This window comes from Ursus arctos, unplaced genomic scaffold (genome assembly GCF_023065955.2).
Source record: "Ursus arctos isolate Adak ecotype North America unplaced genomic scaffold, UrsArc2.0 scaffold_28, whole genome shotgun sequence".
In the NCBI taxonomy this organism is placed as follows: Eukaryota; Metazoa; Chordata; class Mammalia; order Carnivora; family Ursidae; genus Ursus; species Ursus arctos.
In genome coordinates this window covers 35,712,355-35,724,363 of record NW_026622963.1, presented here as the reverse complement: position 1 = coordinate 35,724,363, position 12,009 = coordinate 35,712,355, and the positions used below count along the sequence as shown (strand labels likewise).

Genomic DNA, 12,009 nt, shown 5'->3' with positions numbered 1-12,009 from the left:
AATTAGCATCTTTGTAAAAATAAACTGCAAGCAATCACAATCATAAACCTTGAAATGTGGTTTCCATAAGATGTTAGCTCTGGTGCTTTAAGATCTATTAGCAAGGCGGTGGGGGAACACTGCCCACTTTTCTGTTACGAAGCAATTACATATAATTGGTTTTTTCCTCTTGTATCTAAAATCCTTTCTTTTCTCCTAGATGCTTCCCTGTGGAGTATATATATACTGAAATGTTCACTTTGCCCAGAACAACCTTGCTAATGGACCCGCTTCCCTTTCAAAGAGCGTCGCACATTTCCTTTCTCAGTGCCTCACTTTCTGTAACCTACATCTTGCCCTGAAACTACTCCTTCAAACATCACCAACCATTTCACAAGATCAGGGTCTTGGGACCCTGTGACCAACTTTCATGGTCATGCATCCCTAAAACTTGTTCAAAACCTGACGGAATCCTCATTTCTTCCCTCTCTCTCTCAATCCCACAGTAATCCCTTGTCAGGATCTATCTCCTCAGGTTCTGAAATGGTTTTCCCTCGTCACCCTCTTGTCTACGGCTAACTCCCACCCACGCGCTCTTGTGAACGGAGTTGAAGGTCTCATTATTACCAGCCTGGACCAGTGCCAGCTGCCTTCCAAGTATCCTCAGCTCAAGTGCATCACCAGTGGTCCAGGCAAATCTCACTGGGGCCTCCCATCACCTCCTGAACACCCACAGGACTCCATGCACCCCTCTTTATTACTGACTTACGTCGCATGCTCGTTGAGGTCCTGTCCAGTATAACCACAAACTGTCTTTGCTCATCCTGATTTCATACCCCGTGCCGCCATGTACCCTACTCTTCAAACATATGGTATCCATGGAAGCGGAGGGGCAGCCACAGATTTAAGAAACAAATTCCAAGATGGAACAAATACAAGTTAGTGACAGAATGGGTACAGGGCAAGGCAACAAAGAAGAATGCATCTAGAGGGAGCCCAGGATTCTGGCTCATATGACCAGGTGATGGAGAATCTAAGCTTTGAGACAGAGTTGGGGCAGGGGGGATGAGGACTTCCATTTAGGAAGTATTGTCTTTAAGCCCCTCCCCCCCAGTAGCCCAGGGGAGGTGGCTAGCAGCTCATGGATATGCTGATGTGCAGCTCAAGGAGGAGGCAAACAGAATGCTGTCAGAAATACCGGGCCTTTTCCATTTTGGAGAGGCTTTTGAGTTTCAAACAATAATAATAAAGAAAGAAAAGAAAAGAAAGAAAAACCAAAATAGACGTTCAAAACTGTGTTTTATTTCCAATGTTGACATTTAGAAGTTAAAGTAAAATAGAAGATATCTATCTTTTCAGTGTATGTAGAACCTTCTTGGAAGAGAACCTTTGAAAGCTGGATCCCTAGGGGAGCTGGGTCCCCTGGTGGTAAGTCCCACTCAGGAGCCTCTGGAGAGGAAACCAGAGGCATGATGGGAGGTGCCTGAGGAGAGCAGAGGGAGACAGAAAGAAGAGGTCAAGTACAGAACTCCGGAACTGAGCAGCTTTTTTAAAAAGCCAGAGATGGGGGCGCCAGGGTGGCTCAGTCATTAAGCGTCTGCCTTCGGCTCAGGGCGTGATCCCGGCATTCTGGGATCGAGCCCCACATCAGGCTCCTCCGCTAGGAGCCTGCTTCTTCCTCTCCCACTCCCCCTGCTGTGTTCCCTCTCTCACTGGCTGTCTCTATCTGTCAAATAAATAAATAAAATCTTTTAAATAAATAAATAAATAAATAGCCAGAGATGGGAAGGTCAGAGAGGCAGAAAGAGAAAGGAGTCAGGTGTCACCTGCGACAAGCAAGGAGAGGGCTTCCTTCCGTTCTCCCACTGGATTCTCATGGGATCTGCCCAATGACTCCATCCTGCAGTTACAGGCCTCGGGGGGCAACGTGGTAATAAGGTGGATCCTGCCTCCCGGACAAGCCGAGGTCTTTCTGCTCAGGCTTCTTCATGAGTGTCCCACACAGCTTGGAATCTGCACCCAAAATCACTGTGCAGGGTGAGGTCACACAGGGAGCACCGTTATGGCATAAAACCCAGAGTGCCGGAAGAACTGTACCCAGAATAAAACAGGACGAAGAGAAAAAGGGCCACAAGGTATATCAAATGTGTAGCAAAGCAGTCAACTAAGGAAAAAATTATTCTAAGGAATATTCAAATAAGTAAGCAAAGACGTGAGCATGAGATGCTCATTACAGGTGAACGAACCATCCTGGAAACCACCCAAATGTCAAATAAAGAAACAATGTGCTTCAACAAATTCTGGTATCACAGTGTGTCCATAAGTACAGTGAACACAGCCATTACAAATGCAAACACAGTCATATATGTGCTGACGTGGAAAGATATTCACGATATAGTGACTGAAAACAATGATGGATAGCCGTATCGTTAGCATGACCCCATTTATCAAAACATAACACACGTATTTTTATCATATTTATGCATGGAAAAGTCTGGCAGATTACACATGAAAACACTAATAGTTATTTTCTGGGTGGGAGTAGTAAGGCCAAATTTTTATTTTGATTTTCTTTCCATTTATCCAGATCTTCTACTTTTCTTCAAGTTTTTATGTGCATAACCTACCCACTAGCAGTCACTGCTGCTAGACAGAGAACGTCAAGCTGTGGCAAGGAGGTCAATCAGTTCACTGTCATTCTCTGAAACCTCTTATCTAGATGGGGACCAGCAGGAACAGCGCCACAGAGCTTGGCTGGGGAGTTCTTAAGATGTGAGTTCATGCACAGGAGAGTAAGAAGAGAAGTGGTTGCGCCAGGACCTCACTAGTGTCATAGAACTCACTCTGCGAACAGTGAATACAAGTGTTGATGGCTCTCTAACCACTGCTCACGCACGACCCAATTCAATCAAGAGGACACCAACCCAGACCGCCCTCTCAGTCTGCCACCCTCCTTCTCCCGCGTCAGGAGTGTGGTTCTGAGGAGGTGGGGGATTTCTGCACCTCACCACAACCACCCATGCTCAGATTCTGCCTCCTGATATAAAGGGGATGGGGTAAAAGCTAAAAGGTCAGGATTAACATTTGTGGTGTCAGAAGGGGACAACCACCGCCGAGGCCAGAGCCAACACCAGGACGAGAACTACGAACACCAAGGCCTCCACCGAGACGACAGCCACCCAGACAAAACTGCCATCGAGACCCGAACCACCCAAATATCCAGAACCACCGAGACCAGAACCCCTCCCAATACCAGAACTGAGGAAACCAGAATGATGGATCAAGACCGAAAATAGCACCAAGCCCAAAAACAATGCCAGAGAGAACCGCTGAGACCAGAACCACCAAGAACCACCTCCAACAGCAACCCTGAAAACTTCAGAGCAGAACCACTGAAATCCGAATCACTGAGACCACAACTACCACCAAGACCAGCCCTGGCCCTCGGCCTAGAGCTGACATGTCTAATTTTAGTGTCACGATATTCAGCGGGACCTTTGCCAATGCCAAAACATTGGTCTTAGGGGCCAAAGTGGTGACAGACAGGAGCTAAGTGCCTCACATTCTAAAAAGAGTGACCAACATCAGGCAGACACCTGCCTCAGAGCTCGCTAGGGAGGGGCATGGTGAGTCCTACTGTCACCTCCCTCCTCTCTAAGGAGGAAAAAGAGCACTGCAGGGGAACCTGCCCAGAGACCGGCCATCCACCCTCTACCCCCACCGACTGGCCTCAGCTCAGACAGTCTGCTGATCTGTCCCCCGGAGCAGGGCATGGGAACTGAAGGCAGCTGGCAGCCAGAGAGAGGAGGGAGCGTGTTGGATCCCATGCCTCCGCTGTCTGCACAGCAGGGAAGCGTGCATTTCCTATGGATCGAGTGGACAACACCAAAGGGAGCAGGGGTGTCTTTGTGATTGAAGTGTGGTTGACACATGACGTCACATTCGCTTCAGCCGTACAACGCAGTGATTCGGCAAGTCTCTATGTTATGCTACGGGTATGGGTTTAAACCACCTTGCTGGTACCCCAGCCCACAGAGCTGAGCACTGGGCAGGAAGAGCCCAGCAGCAATGCCAGGCAGAGCCGGACCTCCTGCTCCAGGAAAGGGAGGGCCTGCAGAGCCGTCTGAAGAAACCGCACTTGCCACCCGCAGGCACGAGAGTCAGCGAGAGCCGGACGTGCAGTGGCAACCGCCAGAGAGAGGCATCCAGTTAAGTAGAAAACTCTTTGCTCTTCTCCCTGCTCCCTTCTGCTATTTCCAATGCCAGGAAAGCTGGACCCAGAATAATTAAAAGGAAGAAGTATCCCAGAGCCAATCCTCACCACTGGTTGAGGTGGGAAGAGAACAGACCACAGCACAACCGCGTGGCATGTGCCCGGAGCCACGTGTCAACCCTACACGGGACAGAAGGGAGGGGAGATTGAAAGCAAAGTGGGGAATCAAAATTTTAAACCGGACTGGACTTTTTTTTACATGAAAAAATGAAAGTGAATCTGCCCAAGGTTTCGCTAAGGAAGGGAGTGGGTTTGACGAAGCATGCTTGGAGCCCATGACTGGAGCCATGTTTACACCCACGGAGTGGAGGTTTCCCCATGAAGGAGGCTGCAAAGGGAGAGCTGGAACAGCTCCCCAAGGAGAGGATCTGAAGCCGCAGGAAGCTTCCAGGGCCCATGACACCGGAAGTGGGAGGGAAGCAGCAAGCTTCTCCAGAAATGTTCAAGAACAAGTTAGAAAAACACAAGACTGCCGGCCTCATGCTTTGCTCTGCAGTCCATCACAGTTACTTGTGGTCAGTGACTACAAGAGGTTAAGTCGTCGCTGGTGTATTAAAGGAAATCTCGTTTTTATTAAATGAGTTGGCACACCCTTGCTCCCTGTGGCTCAGCCTTGTGTCTACTAATTCTCTACCAGCCACCTAGTGGCAGAACACAAGGCAAGGGGAGATACGGAGGGACATCTCAAGGCGCCCAAACACCAAAGTCCCAAGACACCCCAGAGGGGCAGTTTTGAATCAAACCCAGGCAGGCCCTAGACAGACAACCACATGTCCAACCCATGAGCAGGGTCTCAGGACTGACCGACACTTCACTAGAACATTCTCCCATGACCCATGGGGAGACTGCCCTAGCCAATCCCACTCACACCTGCAGGAGCTCCCCATGAGAAGATGGGGCCCCACCCCCTCCTAGCCGGTGCAGCATCCTCTCTGTTCGGCTGATGCCTCCTGAGTGCCCCCTACAGTACCACAGCAGAAACTACAGGCAGGCTCCAGTTCTCACCCACCATACAGGCAGCAACAGCCGCAGACAGCTCCGTCCATCACATACCCGTCACATGCCAGACACTGTTTTTGTTTTGTCTGTTCCCTTCTTCCACTTGCAGCGGATTAACTTCTCCAAACAATTCTGTGAGGTAGATCCCCTCTCTACAGAGGCCGAAACTGATGCAGAGAAGTTTTCGTGGCAGGTCAGGAAGGAGGTGCGCTGGGACTCGAGCAGTGGGCAGTGTGGATGATAGTGGAGTCAGAAACCTCCGTTTACGATCTCCTGCACACACTGCCCCAAACAGGGAAACAACACGGCCAGAGGCACACAGATATGGAAAAATCCAAAAGAGGTCACTGAGTGATTCAAGCTGGGCAAACACTGCCCTTGGCCAAAGGTCAACAGACTGCCTCAAAGCACATTTAAATTTTATAGGGTGCAAGAAGACAAAATGAAACGTGGTGCCTTGAAACCTCAGCCCCAGCTGACCAGGAATAAAGCCTGTTTCAGATCTGCTGAGGGGACAGAAAAGCAAGTCTCCACCATCTGCCACCACCCTACACCCCACTGACTAGAGAAACCCTAAAACCACCCTGAAAATACTTAACTTCCATTCTCAAAAAGAGATCTGTTAAAATGTACTTATGGAGTGGCATCAATGAAATGGGATAACGGGGGAGAAACCGCACCTCGACAACCAGTTCTCATGAGCCACTGAAGTCATGGGGCACTGGAGCTGGAAGAGGCTCAGAAGCACTGTGTCCAAGAAAGTGAACTGAGAGGCAGTCTGATGAATCGATCCCACGGTGTGAGCCTTTATGCAAGTGTGCATCCTCATTCAACAGACATTAAAGCCCTTCTGAAGGGCCAGGCCCTTGGCTAGACCCTGAGGGTACACAGGCCACCCCACTAAGCCATACACCCAAGAAGTTATGTCTGAAAAGAGGGGTTGCCTTATTCTAATTCCCACAGGGGGCTGTCCTGGGCTAGCCCAGCCCTGGGAACACAACACTACAACGTGCTCTGCACCTTTAGACCGGAGGCTACAGACTGCTTGGCTAAAGTCAGGCTGCAAACATTTGTCTGGCTTCCACTGCTTTCAAAACCGGGAGGTTTCATAGGAAACCTGGATGATCCAGCTATCTTGAGAAATTAGAAGCTATGGCAATCCCGGGCTTGGGGTGATGGTCAGATGGAGGCGAGCAGAGGCTTCTCTAACTAGATGGACCACGTGCCATCCACTTTGCTGCTGTCTCCACCACTCCCTATAGTCTCTTGGGCGATACTATCTTCACTCTTTTATTTCAGTCTGCCCTGTTGGCAAATGAGGATGCAAGAGATGAGGTGGGCCTTCTCAGGCTAGTGGGAAAGACAGGAATCTAAAAAAAGGACTGCAAAATAGTGTGATATGTGTTGATAGAAGCAAACTCAGAATACGTATTTAGTGGCTGAGCTAAGGCCAGAACCTAGGCTCTGCCCCATTCATTGTGTTCTGGCCTCTAGCAGCCTCGCCTCTACTGGGCACATGCAGACAGTCATTCTAGACTGAAAAAACAGGGTCCACCACAGTCCCAAGTCACTGCTGGTACATGGTATTCAAGTGGCACCCAGGCCCTACTCAGGACTCAGAGAGGACCCAAGGAATTTGAATCATTCTTACAGCTAAGACAACCAGAAATACCGTTTGCTGGAGGTAAGAGAGAAAATTAGATTCTCTTCGGTATAGGGTTAACACAAATCACACCACCTCTTGGCGATCTAGAGTAATGCTGGTAAGCAAGCAGAGGGATGCCTGCCATACTTCTTTCCTAAATACTACCTGCAGGAGGGCAGAGGGCATGAAGACTGTCCGTATCAGCAGCCACCAGGAGCTCTGCCAGGAAGCCATGGGGTCCAGTTTCCTGGGGATCTCTCCTGAGCCTACAAAAGAGGAAAACATTGGTTTCCATCCAGCTCTGCCCCCGGTGGCAGCACCATGACTTAAGACACCAATCAGAGGGAGGGATCCTGAGCCTCCCATAACGTCTTGCAAAGGTTTGTGTAGGTCCAAGGTGGAGCTGTACCAAGGGTACAGATGGGCCCACATCAAGGTCAGCAGGGCAGCTGGACCTGACTCCCATGTGCAACCCACACCTCTAGCCCTTCAGAAGCTGAGACATCTCTGCACCAGCCGCTTTCCAGCTCATGTGTCAGCAGCAGGGTGTGGCTACTGGCATCTGACTCAGGAAGTCAGCACGGAGCCAAGGCTTAGGGCACCTGCCAGCTTCTTCGACTTCAGGCAAAAATGAATCTAAGACCAACTAAGCCAGCCCAGAGACTGGAAGGGACCTGCCTAAGGTCACACAGCATGGTGACTGTTGTACGACTGGAACGCAGGTCTTCTGAAAGTTCAAGGCTTTCCCCAGCAGATGACACCGTGTGCTGTCCGAACCCCAGACCTGCAGCCTGAGAGGTCTGAGAGCTGAGTCCGGGGTGGTTCAGAGGGCACAGCCTCAACGCCCGCCCAACACAACCTCCCAAAAGTAGGTGAGGGTGAACCAGCAGAGGCCCCCTGAGCCTGGGAGGGCCGCGGGGGGGGTCTCTGCAGCGTTCTCCTGACAATTTACAGGGAAATCAGTATGAGTCGAGACTGGAAAAGCCGAGGTCACACTCGCCTCTCGCTTCGCCTCGCGGGCGCCTTGGCGGAGCCGGTGTCCGGGGGCGGGTCGGTGGCTTCTCTCCATCTGGAGAAAGCATTAAGGGCCTGGCCTAATGCGATCCGCAAATGTGCTGCTGTTTCCGACCTGAGGCGGCGACTCTGGGCCGAAGGGAGGCGGCCGGTGCCGGGCCCCGGGACCGCGCGCCCCCCTCGCCGGCTCGCCCCGGCTGCCCCGCCGCACACCCCGCCGGCCGCCTGCTGCCCGCCGGTGGCTCCTCCTGCGTCCGCGCGCCCCCGGCACCCTACGCCCGCTTTTCCCGCGGGCGCGTCGCCTCGGCCCCTGGCGCTCTAGGCGCTCGAGACCCACCGGCCGGGCGGCCGGCCCTTCCGACGCTCACGGCTCCTGGCTGCTGTCCGTCCGTTTTCCGCCTGGGAAGCCCGAGCCCGAAAGCCCCCGTTCTCCGGGGTTCCCCCACAAGTTAAGAGCGAGCCCCGCCCGCGGAGAGCCCCGCACGTCACTCCCCGAATGCTCCAGGAGCCCACGGAGCGTGCCGACCCGAGGTCTCCAAGCCGCGGCGGGGGTGAGCGCCCCGGTCCTGGAGACCCCTGGACCCGCGAAGTAACCCCCTCCCGCTCCGCCTCCCCCAACCCTGCTCGGCGGCCACTGCCCCGAGTCTGACTACCCCCGGGGAAAGCCTTCCCTCGCCCCCCGCGCGGAGCTCGCGACACCCACCTTGCGCGGTGGACGCTTCTGGAACGTGCAGCCCGGGCGGCGCGGGCCGGGCGCGCGCGGCGGAGAGGCGGGCGGGAGCGGCGCCGTCAACACCTCGTGCGGAATCCGGGACCAGGACGTTCCCCGACGCCGGCCTCCAGCCCGCGGCGCCGCAGTCGCTGCCGCCGCCGAGCAGTTAAATGGGGCTGGGACGGGGGCCGCCCCGCCTCTCCCGCCCCCTCCGGGCGCGGAGCGCAGCGCTGGCGGGGGCCCAGCGGCGGAGGGCGCGCGCCGCCACCTGCACCGCCCGGCAAGTGCACGGCGCGCCTCGCCGCCCGCCCGCCCTCCGCCCGAGCCGGGGGCGCCGGGGCGCGAGGGGAGCGCGTGAGGGGCCGGGCCCGGGCCGCTGCGAGCGCGCGGGGCCTCGGCGACGGCGAGACGCGGCTGGAACGCTCCTCCGCCCGCTTCCTGGAAGCCACTCCTCGCCCTGGGCCGGCCGCCAGGCGTGGTGCCAAGAGCCGGGATTGCCGACGCCGCCACCGCCGACGCCGGCAGGCGCGCTGGGGAGAGGCGGCCGCGGCCTCGCGAGCCAGCCCGGGGCGCCCCGCCTCAGTCGGAGCCGGGAGGAGGGCTGCCGTCGCCTCCCGCCGTCCCGAGCCCCCAGCCTCCCCTCCCGGGCCAGGCGCCGGCGCTGCTCAGGCCGGCCCAGTGGCCACACGGAGGGGTGCCCGCAGCCGCCAGCCGCCGGCTCATGCCCGCGGGCCTCAGGCGCCCCCGGCCGGTCGGGTCCTAAGCGGAGTCCGCGACCCCCGTCCCGGCCCGCGCCGCCTCGGTCCCGGGCCCCCGCCCCCCGCGCAGAACCCACGCCCCCCGCGCAGAACCCACGCCCGGCCACGGACTCCTGAGCGCGCTCACCACGTGGACATCTGGCCGCCAGGGGCCACGAGTGACCGAGTAGGGTCCCCTCCAGGCCAGGTACCAGCAGCCACTTCATGGGAGATGGGCTTGTTTGAGCTGCCCAAACAATGGGGTGCCGCGCCAAGGGTTAAGGGTAACGGGATGTCAAGACTGGGGACAGGGATGACTTTCCTTGTGGACTTCTAGAAGTGAAGAGAATTAAGACGCAGTGTTTGTCCCTGGCTTGGGCCTAATCTCAGAGGTATAAAGCCAGGGGCCAGGGTACAAAGCTCAGAAAGGCTGCCTTATGCCCCACCTAAGTGTGACCACGGGCATCATTTCCTTGGGTACCCGTGTGCCAGCCACTGTGCTGAGCTCTTTGTGCACAGTTAATCTTCACATCGGGCTCAGTGGCGTTGGTTAAGATCATTATTTCCATTTCACAGTGAGGAAGCCGAGGCCCAGAGGAAGATACCTTGCACACAGTGAGTTGCAAAGCCAGGGTTGACGCCGGTCTCCTCTCTAAAGTTCCTCTGCTGTTCATCCCGGAAGCTGCACTCCGGCCTGTTCTGTAGTTGCTACATTCGGCTGGTGTCAGACTGTGTCCCCACTCCATGTGAGACGGCTGGACTCTCATGGTCAGATGAGCAGAGGACAGTGTGCCAGGGGCAGAGGGCGCAGGGGGAGATGGCTCAGTCCAGGGCAGGGATCGCTGGGCTGAACCTCCAAGATGGCACCTACCTACGGTTCTCCGTCGTTCTGTTCGTATGAAGCCAAGGGAACAATGTTGTGAATACCGAACCTCTGAAAGACAGAGTTAGGTCCCTGCCAGCCCCTGGTCACGTCTGTCAACCAATCAATATACAACCTCATTTTATCTGTGGTTCTCGTTAGAACATACCTCATGGATTCATGAACACTGAACCCATGGCCACCAGCAGTACCACTCCTGCCCGAATGAAGCATCTCCGGCCCACGGATTTGCTCTGGAGGACACATCGCACTGAACCTCTGTTTAGGAGCACTGGCCAGCCCTCCAGCACTGCTTTGGGGGCCCTTTTAAACAGCGAAATGACCAACAAAGAAGACAAAAACATAAAAAGTGGCACAGCATAGACCCTAAAAGGACACTTGCTTACAGGGTGACTGCTGACACCAGAAGGCAGAGTAGGGCCCCCCGTTCCACCTTCCACCTGTCACTGGGGACACGAGAGCAGGTGATTCACAATTTCTGCCCCTTTTCCAAATGAGCATGAACTGCAAGTATTGATTTGCTGAAAATAAATCTTAGGTGAATTCACAAACATGGGAGATGCAAATAACGAGGACCGAGCGTTGGTGCTTCTCACCAGGGTGTCAGTAGGGGGATAACAACACCATTTCAGGACATCAGGGGCACCAGGCTCTGCTCCAGGCTCCTCGCACGTATTAAGTCAGTCATCACCAGCCTATGGGGTAGGCATTGTTTTTATTCCATTTTGCAAATGAGGAGACTGATGTAGAAGGGTTGAACCACACATTCTTAGCAGCGAGAATGTGCCAGTTCTCACGTCATTCATAGTCTAAAACGAGCCCTGATGTTCATGGAGCCTATTGCAAGAAGCACATGAATATTCAAGATGAAATGGAGAATTCAAAGAGACATTATGTCCGTGCAGCTGGGGTGAACTGAGCTGCCCGTGCCTGCAGTTCGGGAAAGCACCGAGAGTGCCTGTGGAGCAGAAGGTGTGCTGGCAACACTGGAGGTGCTCTGCTCCAGGTAGAAGTGCCTCAGCGGGACTTCCTGTCTCATTGCCCCGGGCACTCTTGATTCCTGAGCCAGGCTCCAGGGGGCGCCCTGCATCACGTATGGAGGCCGGGCTGAGGCGCGCTCTCCCATGGGCTACATCTCCTGTTGGGCCAGCCCCTCAAGAAACAGTGGGTGGGCAGTGAAAAGGAGAAGAGCAGGCATCACCAGCACCGAGGGCAGTTCCTTCCTGTTCCTCCAGCAGATCAAGCGATCCCCTTTGTAACGAAGGCACTGTGAGTTAGCCAGGAAGGGCAGACTCCACTTAGGGAGGGCTGGCTGGACCTCGCAGGCCCTGTGCCCAGGTTCCCAGCTAACTACCCCCATTAGGACTCTCCTACCACTCTGCCCAAGTGTAGACCCAAAACTTTCCCTCAGTCACCCACCCACTCTCCCCTCTGCCCTGCACCCCCTCCACTCAGATCTGGCCAAAATGTTTCAACAAGACATTGCTGAAGAGGTGGGAGAAGATTGGGGAGTGGGAAGAACAGAAGAGAACGTACCCCCAAAAAGCCAATCTGTTGGATTGGGCCACTGGGTGCAGTGGGCCACCCAATCTATCTCTGAGGGTTCTGGCCCTAGACTGCCCCTTCCTCCCAATAGAATCCCTACCGCCTGAGGACAAGGGCAGTGTCGTCAACCCTGAGAGTTCTAAGAAACTGAGTTCCACTTCTTCCCGAGGATCCATCTTCTTGAGTTCCGGTTTCCTTTACCAGGCACAAGATCTGCTTCTT

At 54.7% G+C, this 12,009-nt stretch overlaps 1 protein-coding gene across 1 annotated transcript in view; it reads right to left on the bottom strand.

Moving 5' to 3' along the window:
• Nucleotides 1-8,782, bottom strand: part of ADAMTSL3 (ADAMTS like 3) — a 331,832-nt gene extending 323,050 nt beyond the window's left edge. Inside the window, exons 1-2 of the mRNA XM_026510570.4 lie at nt 8,614-8,782; nt 7,062-7,162 (exon numbers count right to left, since the gene is read on the bottom strand). Coding sequence (XP_026366355.2) covers nt 7,062-7,130 — 69 coding nt within the window. The 5' untranslated portion in view covers nt 7,131-7,162; nt 8,614-8,782. The remainder of the gene's footprint in view (nt 1-7,061; nt 7,163-8,613) is intronic.
• Nucleotides 8,783-12,009: the final 3,227 nt, after the last annotated feature.